Source organism: Pongo pygmaeus, chromosome 1, assembly GCF_028885625.2.
Source record: "Pongo pygmaeus isolate AG05252 chromosome 1, NHGRI_mPonPyg2-v2.0_pri, whole genome shotgun sequence".
Classification (NCBI taxonomy): Eukaryota; Metazoa; Chordata; class Mammalia; order Primates; family Hominidae; genus Pongo; species Pongo pygmaeus.
Window position 1 is genome coordinate 189,159,885 of NC_072373.2, and position 13,601 is coordinate 189,173,485.

The 13,601-nt window shown below is 54.3% G+C and overlaps 1 protein-coding gene across 6 annotated transcripts in view; it reads left to right on the forward strand.

Moving 5' to 3' along the window:
- HIVEP3 (HIVEP zinc finger 3) overlaps nt 1-5,786 on the forward strand; it is a 534,394-nt gene extending 528,608 nt beyond the window's left edge. For 5 of the 6 annotated variants that reach the window (XM_054492548.2, XM_054492556.1, XM_063665527.1 and 2 more), the window contains one exon: nt 946-5,786. In XM_054492548.2, coding sequence (XP_054348523.1) covers nt 946-1,761 — 816 coding nt within the window. In that variant the 3' untranslated portion in view covers nt 1,762-5,786. The remainder of the gene's footprint in view (nt 1-945) is intronic. The other variant, XM_054492562.2, reaches the window with a different exon arrangement.
- The last annotated feature ends 7,815 nt before the right edge of the window (nt 5,787-13,601 follow it).

The window sequence follows — 13,601 nt, forward strand, 5'->3', positions numbered from 1 at the left end:
ACCTCCAACACTGGGGTTTACAATTCAACACAAGATTTGGGCGGGGACAAATATCCAAAGTGATATCATGTCACTTGCAAGGGGTGTGACCTTGGATGAGGGTGTAAATACTCGTGCAATTCCCCACCCCCCACCCCATCCCCATCTGCCTGTGTTCTTTGAGCAGATGGCAGAACTTAACCAAAACCATCACCATCTCCAATATCACTGTCACCAGCATCCTCAGAGACACCATGACCAATATCATCCTTGTCAACCATCAGCACTATCCCCATGGCCAGCACCACCACTGTCACCATTGCGCCAACACACCACTGCTGCTACCCCATCAGCATAGTCACCATCCCTGTCCCCTCAGCTGCCATGACCCCTCCACTGACAGCACCATCATTGTCAGCTGACCACCTTCCGACACCTTCTCTGTCGCCATGTTGCCATGACCCAGCCCTGTCGTTCCTGGAGGAACACTGATCTAGGAATCTTTCCTTGATTTTTAATTTTGGGTTCACATTCAAATTCCTGGAGGTGGCAGAAGGGCAAGAGCCTCAGGTGGGAACTCATGTCCAAGGGTGAAGCTGGGTGAAGACCATTTTAGGAACAGGAGAGGCAGCAGACCCACATAGAGGCCAGGTTCATGGGTGACAACAGGGCCCCACGTCGCTCAAGTATCCCTTCCTTTGAAGACAGATATGCTGGCCAGAGGCATGGAGACCATGGGGCTTGAGCATACTCATGGTCACTGTCGAGCTGGAGATGGCCCATTCCAGAGATGGCAGCTGGCTCAGCATCTGAGGGCAGGGAGTCAGGAACTTGGTTCTGGGCTCAGCTGGGACCCTGGACTCGCTCTGTGATCTTGGGCGAGTCCCTCTCCCACTTCCAGGCCTCGGCTGCCCATGTGCCCAGCATGTAACCTTCACCTTACCTTGTCTTGTTTTCTGACCCCAGCAGAAGGCCGAGTCCCGAAGTCCCTCCTGCTCACCCGGCCCTGCTCATCCTCTCTCTGCCCGACCCTTCTCCACCCTCCATGACCTCCACGGCCACATCGCGGCCCGGACAGAGGAGAACATCTTCAGCCACCTGCCTCTGCACTCCCAGCACTTGACCCGCGCCCCGTGTCCCTTGATTCCCATCGGTGGGATCCAGATGGTGCAGGCCCGGCCAGGAGCCCACCCCACCCTGCTGCCAGGGCCCACCGCAGCCTGGGTCAGTGGCTTCTCCGGGGGTGGCAGCGACCTGACAGGGGCCCGGGAGGCCCAGGAGCGAGGCCACTGGAGTCCCACTGAGAGCTCGTCAGCCTCCGTGTCCCCTGTGGCTAAGGTCTCCAAATTCACACTCTCCTCAGAGCTGGAGGGCAGGGACTACCCCAAGGAGAGGGAGAGGACCGGCGGAGGCCCGGGCAGGCCTCCTGACTGGACACCCCATGGGACCGGGGCACCTGCAGAGCCCACACCCACGCACAGCCCCTGCACCCCGCCCGACACCTTGCCCCGGCCGCTCCAGGGACGCCGGGCAGCGCAGTCCTGGAGCCCCCACTTGGAGTCCCCGCGTGCACCGGCCAACCCCGAGGCTTCTGCCACCCCGCCACTGGACCGCAGCAGCTCCGTGGGCTGCCTGGCAGAGGCCTCTGCCCGCTTCCCAGCCCGGAGGAGGAACCTCTCTGGGGAACCCAGGACCAGGCAGGACTCCCCCAAGCTTTCAGGAAGTGGGGAGCCCAGGGCACCTCCACATCAGCCTGAGGACAGGGGCCCCCCCACCGCTTAGCCTCTCTCCAACCGCTTCAGCATCTGGCTTCCAGTGTCCACCAACAGACGTTTCCAGCCACTTTCCTCGAATCATCTTGCTCCCTCAGCCCCATCTGTCCCTCCGTCCAGGAGCTCTCACGGCCCCATCTGTTGTACCTTCCCATGTATGCAGTTACCTGTGCCTTTTTCTACACCTTTTGTTGCTTAAAAAGAAACAAAACAAATCACATACATACATTTAAAAAAAAACAACAACCCACGAGGAGTCTGAGGCTGTGAATAGTTTATGCTTTTGGGGAAAGGCTGATGGTGGAGCCTCCTGACCCTCCCCGCTGCAGTCGGCAGCCACCCACCCCAGAGGCTGGCAGAGGGGAAGGGGTACACTGCGGGAGAAAGGAAAAGGAAACTTCAAACAATATAGAATTAAATGTAAAAGGAAGCACTCCTGTGTACAGATGCGATCAAGGTTCCTGTTTATTGCCACTTTACCCCCCTGCCCAGCTCGTAGCCACCCCTCTCTGCCAGCAGAAAGGCCAGTGTCCTCAGGCAGAGGGGCACAAACACAGGCAGGTGACCCCCACCCAGGCCCCAGCAGGCAGGCCCAGAAAAAATAATCTTTTCCTTTTTTTTTTTCTTTTGCAAGAAAATAAAATGATACTTTTCCTAGGATTTCAACACAAAATAATAGGTGCAGGTAGAAGGAGGAGGGCTGGCTCCCCAAGGGCTCCTGGATACTCTGGTAGTCTGAGTCATAGGCCCATCCTGGCACTCCACAGGTGGGCGGGCCACCCCACCCACGCACCCCCGCTCCCGACACCTCCCTTCTGCACCCCACCCTGGCCCCCTGGGCTGGGGAAGGAGCCCGGACTGTCCATCCCTGGCTCCCAAGCCCCTGACCGAGGCCTCACTCTCCTGTTGCCTCCTCTGTTCTAAAACTACCCACAAAGGTGGAAGTGGCAGGGCCCAAGCCCTAGGGGCCGTTCCTGAGACTGGGTTTTGGGTTTTGTTTCATCTTGGTCCCTGGGGTACAAGGGAGCCTGTTCCCCTCATGGCTGGGTTTTTCCAGTGCTCCACAGCAGAGGTTTGCAGGGAACTGTTTCAGGACCACTTTCCACAGGACTGTTTCCCCCTGTGCCTGCCCCTGTCTCCACTACCCCAAGGAAATACCCAGAACTGTGGCTGGTGGATATGGCCTGGGCCTGTTTGCTGTCTTACACCTCTTTTTTAAAAAGAGAGAGGACAGTGTTTGATACTTCGCCCAGCCACCACAGATTCTCTTGACCTAGAGGATTTTTGAATTGTCCTAAGTCACTGGAATTCTCCAAAGTAATCAGTGCGAGCCAGTGCCTCTTCCTTACCCACATCTCTACCTTCAAGAAGCTGCCCTGCATTTCCTGGGGCAGAACTCTACTTTGTAAGAAAAATAATAGGACCAGAAATTTAAATCCCAAATTGAACTATGGAACTTGAACTCTAGTGTGTTTGCCCCAACTGGGAGAGGTGAGTTTTTTCCCAGTGTTTCAGAACTGATTTTCTTTACTTTCTACAAGGGAGGGCAGCACAGGGACTACGGTTGTGGCCCATGAAGGCTGGGTTTGATGCCACCCTATACAGAGCAGGGACCTCTCTGGCTAATCCCCAGTCCTCAGCCAGGCTGTGTGAATCAAGTGCCTGCCCCAGGGCTCTTGAGCTGTTGAAGCTGTTCGGGTACAGGACACAGTAGGTGGGGAGGGTTAAGACCCTTCTGTGAGTTCCCTGTGTGGGGCTGTACTTGCCTCTTCCAATTCGTGGCCTTTCCCTGCTTGGTCCCTACTAGACAGACAAACCAGCCACAGTCCAGCCTGCAGCCAGACCACCTTGTTCATTCATTCTCCTTTGCCTCACTCAGAGCTAAGACAAAAATGAGACAGAAGGCAGGGCCTCCCTGGGAGTCCACTGTGCTCCAGGGTTCTGGGGAGTCAGGGTTAGCCAGCAGCTCCTGGCTGCTTCCCTCAGAGACTAGAGCTCTCATCCTCCCCAAGAGAAGCAGCAAGCCCAGCCTGGACCACACTGTCCATATTGCTGGACAGCGGCCTGGCAGAAAGTGACTCCTCCAAGTCCCAGGAGGCCAGGGCTTTTCCCACCCTTGCCTTTCAGCCCTAACCCATGGGACTGCCCACAGACTGGAGGCTTCAAGGGCTGAGGTCTGGGAGCTGCATAAAGGGCATTGCTTCAGCCCAGGTTAGAAATCTGCCTGGGCAAGCTCTTCCTGCCCCAGACCTACAAAGCAGCAGACCGGGGACTCTGGTGGACTAGCCCCTGACATTGGTGGGGGGTCCCACACCACTCCACCCCACCCTGCCTTCCAGCTCTCCTGGGCATTTTTCTCCCTGTACTCAAACAGCCTACCCACCCAAGGTTTCCTCCCTGGGCAGCCTAGCAATGAACAGTGCAGCAGGCGGGGCAGAGGCCTGGCAGTCACCCGGCCTGTCAGGCTCAGGCAGAGAAGCCACAGGGGCCAGGAGTCACTGGAGACTATTTCTAAATGATGGGGGGAAATGCACAAATAGAATCTCACCAAAGGGCTGCCTCCACATTGATGCCGTGCCCAGAGGGACAGAACCAATGCCACCAGGCTGGGTATATGTCACTGGGCACAGCTCTAACCCCCTCCTCCGGACTGTAGTCTCACTCCTCTGCCCACAGAGCCCCCAGCCCACAGGTACACCTTCATGATATGGAGAAAGACGCTCGCCCCATGCACGCCCTCCCCTGGGCCTTCTGCCCTGCTCCCAGTCACTTCCGAGCTTCCTGTTTGCCTGTGATGTTATTGTGCCTGTTGAGGGAAGAAGCAGAGGAGGCAGTGGCTGACTTGGCACAGATGCCTGCTGCGTGCTCTGTTGAAATGCGCGGGGTGGCCATTCCTCAGTACAGGCTAGCCCTGGACCTTGGGTGTGGGCAGTGGGGGAAGAACCAACTAGTCGAGGTTTCAGAGCCAAACCTTGCCTTTGGTTGGTGAGTCCTTGCCCCCCAGGCCTGCGCTCCACGATGCCTTTCACCTTTGGCAATCTCAGGGCCATCCCGGGTAGTAACCCCACTCCTCTCTGCTCCCGCCCTCACCTATGGCTCTCACTCTGGGCTCAACCCCTGCAACCCTCCAGGAGCCCGACAGCAGCCAGCTGCCTGCACTGTCACCTCCGTAAGCTCCAACTTCCAGACCCAGAAGTCCCTCTGCTTCCCTCTGTTGGAAAAAGCCTAAAAGAATTAGCTTCCAGATTCCTCTAGCCCCTGCTCCATTCCCACCCAGTCCTTCTGAAGAGGAATGAGCAATACATCTGAGCTGGATTTCTCTCTAGTCCTTTCTCCAGACAAATCCTTCTTAAAGCAAAAGTCCTGGCTGAGCACCTGTCCTTGGGGACCGATCTGCCGTGTGACCAGGGGAAGAAAGTTCCCGAAAGCCTGTTCCACCAATTCTGCTTCTGTGTTGTGAATCCAGTCTGCTTTCCATTAGAAAACCGCTTTGGCACTTACGGTCACTTTACTAAATCTAGTATGTAAAAAAAGAAAGAAAAGAAACAGAAAAAAGAAACGTGCAGGCAAATGTAAAATACAATGCTCTTCTGTAAGATAAATATTTGCCTTTTTTTCAAAAGGTGTATGTATTCTGTACGTGAAATTGTCTGTAGAAAGTTTCTATGTTCTTAAATGGCAATACATTCCAAAAATTGTACTGTAGATATGTACAGCAACCGCACTGGGATGGGGTAGTTTTGCCTGTAATTTTATTTAAACTCCAGTTTCCACACTTGCAATGTTGGTATGGTATATATCAGTGCAAAAGAAAAACAAAATCCACGCAGGTCTAAAGCACAGAGTCTGACGTACAAAAGGAAAAATGCTCAGTATTGATGTGTGTGACCTTTGTTGTAAATTACATCTGTACTGTGAATGAGAAGTTTTTACAAGTATAATAATTGCCTTTATTACAGCTCAGGCTGAGTGTTCAGCCTGAGGATATTTTTTAAAAAAAAAAGAATTAGCATGTTGGAATAAATTTGAAAATCCCAACATAGCCCTGCTTGCCTGGCTCATGGTTTTTCTAGAGGGTTCCACAATGTCAGAGTTGGAAGGGCACTTGGCATCCCAAGTGCTCATTTTGCTTCAGAGCAGTCAGGCCAAGAGAGCGGAGGTGAGTAGCCTGCAGTCACACAGCCCAGGACTCTCTTGCAGACCCTGGAAAGGCCTTGCGAGGAAGCACCAGATATAGCACCATGTGGTTTGGGGCCTGTATTTGTTCTCTAGTCTGCTGTGACAAATCACCACAAACTAGGTGGCTTTAAACAACAGAAATTTATTCTCTCACAGTTCTGGAAGCCTGAACTCCAAAGTCAAGGTGTTGGCAAAGTTGATTCCTCCTGGAGGCTCTGAAGGAGAATCAATTCTATACCCCTCCTAGCTTCTGGTGGCTGCAGGCAATGCTTGGCCTTCCCTGGTTTATCCACTCATCACTCCAGTCCCTGCCTCCACAAGGTCACGTTCACAGATTCCAGGCTTTAGGACATAAACTTAACTTTCGAGGGGACCCCCATTCACCTCACTTCAAGATGAGTAGTGAATTGGTTCTTGAGTGTTGGCAGTGGGGGAGGCACAGCACTTACTGCCTGTGAGACCTTGGGCAACTCACCTAACCTCTCTGTGCCTCTGTTTCCTAACCTGTAAAGTGGAGGGTCATGATCCATATCTGTAAGGGCTGGTGTGGGGATTAAATGAGATGGCATATACAGGGTGGCTAACACAGCCTGGAACATAGTAAGCCTTCAACAATTTGTTTCCGAGCAGGCTTTGCACAGGGTTCTGGGGTTACAAGGGTGGAAAAGATATGGAGTCCTCACCTTTTGTATTCAGCAATGATTTGCCGAGTGCCAATGAGAGGCAGTCACTGATACAACAGCGAGCAAGACAGACACAGATCCACCATGAGGAGCTCACATTGTAGCAGGGGAGGCCATCATCAGTTACTCAATCACAGTAACCATCACTGCTGTGGTGGAAGAGAATGACAGTGCTAAACCAGAGTGAGTCTGCATCACCCGGGGGACCTTTCCTGGAAAAGTCCTAAGGGTCAGGAGGACGAAGGGAGCCATGAGAAGGAGATACTGGTGGACGGTCAAGGGGGATTCTCAGGGTAAACGCCGTCCAGAAGTTTAGTGCAAAGAGCCTAAGAGGGTCTGTTCATTCAAAACAATCAGAGGATTAATTGTTGCCGGCTTTTGGGAAAGCTGGACTAGTACAGTTCCTGGCACACAGTGGGCCCTTCATAGATGCTGCTGAGTGTTGAATGAATAAATGGTGGCGGTGGATGGTGGTGGTTGAGGAGTGAGGGCAAGATGGGGAAGTGGAGGTAGCAGACACAGACACCTTCTAGGGGCCTGGGCTAGAGACAGGGGAGAGCTGGGGCAGTTGTGGCGGGGGAGGGGCGTGGGGTGCAGGGAAAGGAAGCCGAGTGTGTGATGGGCTGGTGAGGAGACGAGAATTCAGCCTGGCTTGATGAACAGATGTAGACTCCTCTCCCACAGTGGCCTAAAGGGAGGGGAGGGAGGAAGAGCAGATGAAGTCAGTGTGTCTATTTGGTGACAGGAAGTTGAGGACACTCTTGAGGATGGATTGTATGTGGGAAATAGAGTGACGTCACCTGAGGAAGCTGCAGGGTGAGAAGATCAAAGACACCTGAGTAAGTGTGAATGACCTTTGAGGGGAGCCAGAGGAAGCAACCAGGGAAACAGGGAAGGCACCTGCATAGCATCACGGGCCAGCTGCCCTCTGTCTGCTCAGCAGTGTGGTTTATCCAGCAGTCCTCAGCCGCTGGCTGTGGTCATGGGGAAGGTGGCCCAGGGTTAGCCAGGCCATGGGACACAAGGACAATGAGTTACTGAGTCACTGGCGAGTGAAGAGGTTGAGGCCACTAGCCACTGAGCCCACACGCTGAGAAGGGAACAAACAGGCCTGGTTGATAAGGAGAAAGGCCAGTGGTCAAGTGACCACTTGGATGAAAACAGGAAAATGTTGTGAGTTGTCTTAACTCGTTGGATGAAAACTGTGTCAGCCACAGGCGTGGGTGGCTGAGGTGCGATGAAAGAGATCAGGAAGTTAGAGTCCAGGGTGCTGAGTGGGCTGTGCAGGTGGCAGATGAGGCCATCACTGAGGATTGCAGGGCTTAAGTGGAGGTCCGGGCTGTGAGCCAAGGCCTAACAGTCAGGATGGGTTCTGTTACGCGGCAGAAACCAGCAACCCAGACACTCAGTGGCTGAACGCAAGGGAAGTGTATTTCTTTCCCTCACTATATGTTCAGTGTGGGTCAGCAGGGGAATTATGCTTATCCTAGTCAGAAACCTAGACTGATAGAGGCTCCTTCCCTGTGCTTCCATGACTCCAGGGGCTGAGGCAAATACAGTACTTGCCGCCTCCCACTGGCAAGTAAATGCTTCTACGTGGAAAAAACAACTATCCCTTCCATGCATATTTTGCTGGATAAAGCAAGTCACGTGGTCATGCCTAATGGAGGAGAATGAGAATAATTGGAAACAGCCCTAATGATAATCATACAAGGCTAGGACTTCTCAGAATTGGAAGAGGAGATGAGCAGATGTCAGCGATGGGAGGGAGGAGGGCCTGACAGTGTTAGCCTCAAAGGTGCTGGATTTTTACAGTGAGTGAGTGAAAAAAATAACAGTTCAGAAGAGGCCCTGGGAGCAAACGTGGCAGCTGGCTTTAGAATCACGGGATGAAGAGCCATCGTTGGAGCAGGTGCCTGGGGAGCACGTCCTTGGGTCATGCGGGGGGCATGTCTCAGTCTAGGCCAGTGGGGAAGGAGACCCCCCATCAGCCCCAGAAGGAGAAGAAGAATAGCATAGTATGTGCCAGGCCCAGTGTCCAGCATTTTACAAATTTGATTTGTAGTCCCTACAACAACCCAGCAAGATGAGAGTTACTGTCCCCATTTTTAGAGAGGAAAACAGAAGCTCCAAAGGGCCCCCAGCAGCCGAAGGTGCACAGCTAGGTAGGGGCAGTATGAGAACAAGAAAACCCTGCGTGGCTCCCATGTAGTCCTTCAGGGAAGCTGAGGTCCTCCCTCTTCCTCCCATCTCACACTCGTGCTCCAGGGGAGAATCTCAGACTGTCCAGCTGTGACCACTCAGGGTCCAGCTGGGGCTTCTCTCCACCAGCCTCCTGACTTGTCAGTATGGCCATCTGGTAGCCATTTTAGGTCCCTGTGCCTGAGGCCACAGGTGCAAGGAATCACCAGCAGACACCAGGGCCTAGATTCCAGTAACTGAGAGCGTGAAAAGTGCCTGTGAATTCTTTCCTCCACTGGCTGCCAACAGGCCCAAGGCCCACCGATCATTCACACGTCGCTGGCCAGCCGGCCTCCCAGGCTGCTCTCTAAGGTTCATGAAGCGCTTTCCCATTTGGAGTGGACTAGGACAGGGTGCACACTCCCATTTGCAGATGAAGGGGAGAGCCCAAGATCACACCCTGGCAAGCGGCAGGGCCGCTCACCTGTCCCCCTGACCCCAGCCTCAGAGGGTGGTGGCCACTGCTGGCTGCTACTGAGGCCTTCACCAAGCTTTGTCTGGGTCCCAGTCCAGGTCTAGGCTGGGGCTGCAGGACTCGGGGATCCTACACTCACCCTTAGGCCTGGGTCTTCTCTGGGCTCAGAACCTGGAGGCCACACTCTGTCCTGGAGACTCCGGGCGGGTGGGCCACTGTAGATAGGAGGGGCCAGCCTGAGATGGGCATGAGTGGAGAGAAGAAGGAAGAGCTGATGGAGGACAGACAGCAAGTGAAGAGGGTGCAGACGGGGCTGTGCTGCTTGGGATTCATTATGGGCACTGCTCAGGAGACCTGGGAGGAGATGCCTTATAACCTCATCATCTATTCTAGAGTAGGAAGGTAGGAAGTATCAGCCCCATTTAACGAGCAAGGAAATTGAGTCACAGTGAAGTTATCTGCCCAGATTCAGGGTGCCAGAGTGGTGACACTGCTTTCCCAAGGACATCATGGTAAGTGGCAGGACCAGGAGTTGAAACCAGGTCCCCATATTTGGGAAGTGGTTAGCTTCCTATGGAAAGAGAATCTGGGCCTCTTTGCTACTAAGCAGCCCTGGAACCTGGGTTGGGGCTGGGGGACCCCAACATGCATATTCTTCAGTCCTTTCCAGGCATCACCTACTTCAGGGGGACCCCGCTGCCTACTGCTTCCCTTCCAGATGAGAAAACTGACATCCAGAGCTGGGAAGTACTTGGCCCAAGGTCAGGGCTATGATTCCTGATCCCTCAACAAAGCCACCTGCACCACCCCACCCATCCCTCCTCTACCCCAGGCCTGAATTCAACTGTCTGTCTCTCCTGCCCAGCTCTGCCTTTTTAGGAAAGGAAAAGAGCAGCCCTGGGGCGGGCAGGGCAGGCGGGCGGGCGGACATGCTAATCCACCTGCTCCCGGCGTCTCTAGTTACCCGTGGTTTGGGGCTGGGCAGCCCCAGCTGGGAGTGCCAGTCCAGCCAATGGGTGCTGCCAGCTGAGCTCTCCGCCAGAGCCATACAAGGCTTTGCCACAGCCCAGGCCTGAGCTGGCATAGGGCAGCCCCAGCACCAGCGCCCACCCCGCCCCTGAGCCTGCCAGCCCGGCACGTCCTCGGACTCTGCCTAATCCAGCCTGGGAGCAGATGGGGCTGCCGTGCACGTGCACCAGACCCAGGCCGCTCCAAGGTCAGGGAGGTGGCACCACCAGGGCAGAGGCCAGCGTCAGGGCAGGGGCCTAGCTAGCCATGGTGATCCTGGTGAGGGTCCAGGGTGATGACGCCTAGGCCTGGTCCAGGCTGCATCATCTCTTGTCAATGGCCACCTAGCCTGCCTCCTCCACCTCTGAAGAGGTTCTCAGCAAAGTTAGTATCTGGCTCCTGCACCTTCTGGGGTCTTCCCAGGGATCAAGCCCCAACCCATTTAATCCACCCTGGGTTCAGGCTGCATGTTCCTCTCAAAAGTAGGGGTGTCCATTAGTGTGTGCCTGTTGTGAGAGCCATGTATATATGTCCCCTGTGGCCTGCAGGTGGGGACAGACAGCCCCTCCCCAGCACAGCCCATCCAATCTGTCAGCGCATAATGCCTCTAACTTAACGCTCCTATGATCCCTGGAAGGTAGGAAGTATTGGTCCCATTTAACAAGCAGGGAAATAGAGTCATGAAGAGGTTATTAGCTTACGGTCAGGGTGCCAGGATCGAGCTTCAGAGCAGTCTGACTCTAGAGCCTGTGTTCTAGGCCTCTGGGCACGCATACCTCCTCTTGGAATTTACTATCCTGGAGGGAAGGGGGACCAACATCTAGAGCAACGTGTGAATGCGGGAATGAAAGGCATGTCAGGCACATATGAGAAAAGAGGACCTTTGTTCCTGAATGCTGAGAGTAGAGGGTGCTTCCCAGGCCTCCAATGCACCGACACTGCCCAGGCTATGACTGCCCATGTCTGCAGCAACCAAGACTGGAGAATCCTTGGCCACCTCTGACAATTAGATTCCTCACAGAAGCCACTGGGTTCAAGCACCCTTTTGTGTGTCCTATGTAGGCCAAGCTGAACTTAGGGCCAAGACTGCGGTGTTCTCCAGGGCCACCCTACAGGTGAAGGAAACGTGCTGGCATGGGCGGGGGGGGTGGTTGGCGGGCCTGGCTGGCATCAGGCTCTGTTTCTGTTTGCTCACCCAGGAAAGGAGGAGATAAATATAGACACAGGATTACTCAGATACAGCCTGGGAAAACCGGCTCCGGAGCCTTGACTTCAGCCCTGGCCCAGCCTCGCCTTCACCAGTCTGCCCACGCAGTGCCCGCTGCCAGGCCTGCCCCGCCTCCTCTCAGGACTTCCTTCCTACCTGCTCTCCCTGGGAACTGGGCAAGCACTTGTCTCAACTCCCATAGCAAGTGAGGAACAGACAAAGTCAGCGCTTGCTTGGGCACCGGGAGTACCTCTGAAGGCCCAGGCACTATACCAGTACAGATACAGTTTCCTCAGTTTCCCCGTCTGTGAGGTAAGAGGCTGGTGCACCCAGCCCTCAACTTCCTTGGGCCTGCATGTAGAGACCACCCAGCAGAAAGGGGGTGAGGTCGGGGTCTGTCTCACGCACAAGGAGATGCCAGTCAGAGTGGCATGTGTTGGGGGCTGCCCTCGGACCCTGGAGCCAAGCTGTACGGGCTGGAATCCCAGCTGTGCCAGGTATTAGCAGTGGGACTTCAGGCAAGTTACTTTACCTAACTGTGCCTCAGTTTCTCATCTCTAAAATAAGAATAATAATAGTCTATTAATAATTATTATTACATATTACATAATATAAATCTTATACATAGCATAATAATAATGAATAATAATAGCACTGGCCTCCTAGGGCATTAGAGAGAATTAGATGCGTTGTTGTGTGCAAAGCACTTACACCAGGGCCTAGCACAGAGTAACAGCTATACATGTTTATTAGAATAGTAACCAGCTGTAGCAGCTGGGGTCCAGGGTGCACATAGCCTGGGCAGGCCACTCAGCGGCTCTCACCTTCCAAAGGACCTGCTGGGCCCTGGGCTACACAGTGGATAGGTCTCTGCTGTTCTCAGAGCTCTGCAGCAGCTCCTCTGCCTCCCTTCCCTGACTGACAGCTTCTACAGTCAGGTAGACACAGAGTTGGCAGTGGCTCCACCACTTACAGGCTGTGTGACCTTGGGCAAGTGACTGGCCCTCTTTGAGCCTCAAATAGCCATAACCCTAACCCTAACTTCAAACAGAGAGGCTCAGAGAGGGCCATTTCTCCCGCATTTATCCCTCCAGGGATTGGTATGAGAGTAAACAGGGGAACATGTGGGAAGCTTCCAGCTCTGCTGGGCAAATGGGTTCTCTGCATTTGATTTCATCCTGACCCCCTTCTTTCAATTCCTCCAACTTCTTCCTGTGGCTGTGAGCTTGACCTGAGAAGGGCCACACCTGGGTACATGACCCTCACATATGCAAGGGCCCTCAGGTATGGGAAACATGTGTGCCTCACCATCATGCATGAGTGCAGGTCCACACTCACAGGCCCATGGGGGCCCCTAGGAGCTTGTATGTTTCCTCCCACATAGGCTTCCACTGCATGGCACTCATGTGTATCCACACAGCTGTCTGTGTCCACTCTGCATACCTGCCAATGCACGCACAGACCTATGCACACACGGACACACGGGCACAGCCATGCACGAGCATGGAGAAGCAGGTGCCTGAAGCTATGTCCCCGCACATCCTGGCCAGCACGCACGCTTCCACTCTCAGGGGGCGTCCTAGCCAGGCCTGGCCCCAAGGTGGCCGTCCTCATGGCACAGGAATGCAGACAGCTGGGGATGCTCTGCCAGCGGACGTGATAGAAAGGCCAAGGGGAAACCACACGGGCAGAAACCCAAGCAGGCGTGCCAGGCCAAGGCGGGGCCCGTGAGTGCCAGGAATTGTGTAGTTGCAGGGGGTGGGGCACGTGCAGATACTTGCTTGCTCCAGTCTCTCCTGTCACCTTGTGTCCTCAGAGTCTCTGAGACTTGGAGGTCAAAAGGGCTCAGAGACCATTCTGTACTGGAGGCAGAGGCCAGGTTCTACCTCCCCAGCCATGCTATGTGGCAGGGCTCTGCCGCTCTCTAGGCTACAGTGTGAGCTGTTAGGGGCCACACCGAGCAGTCTTCCTTGCTGGGAAATCAGAAGAATCTATGACCACAGAGATCTACAGGAGAAGGACTGGTGTCACTGACTCCAGTCAAGAGAGACGGTAAAGACGATGTGGAAGTCACTATAACACTCCAGGTGCAGGCTTGGGGGGACTCATGCTGACTC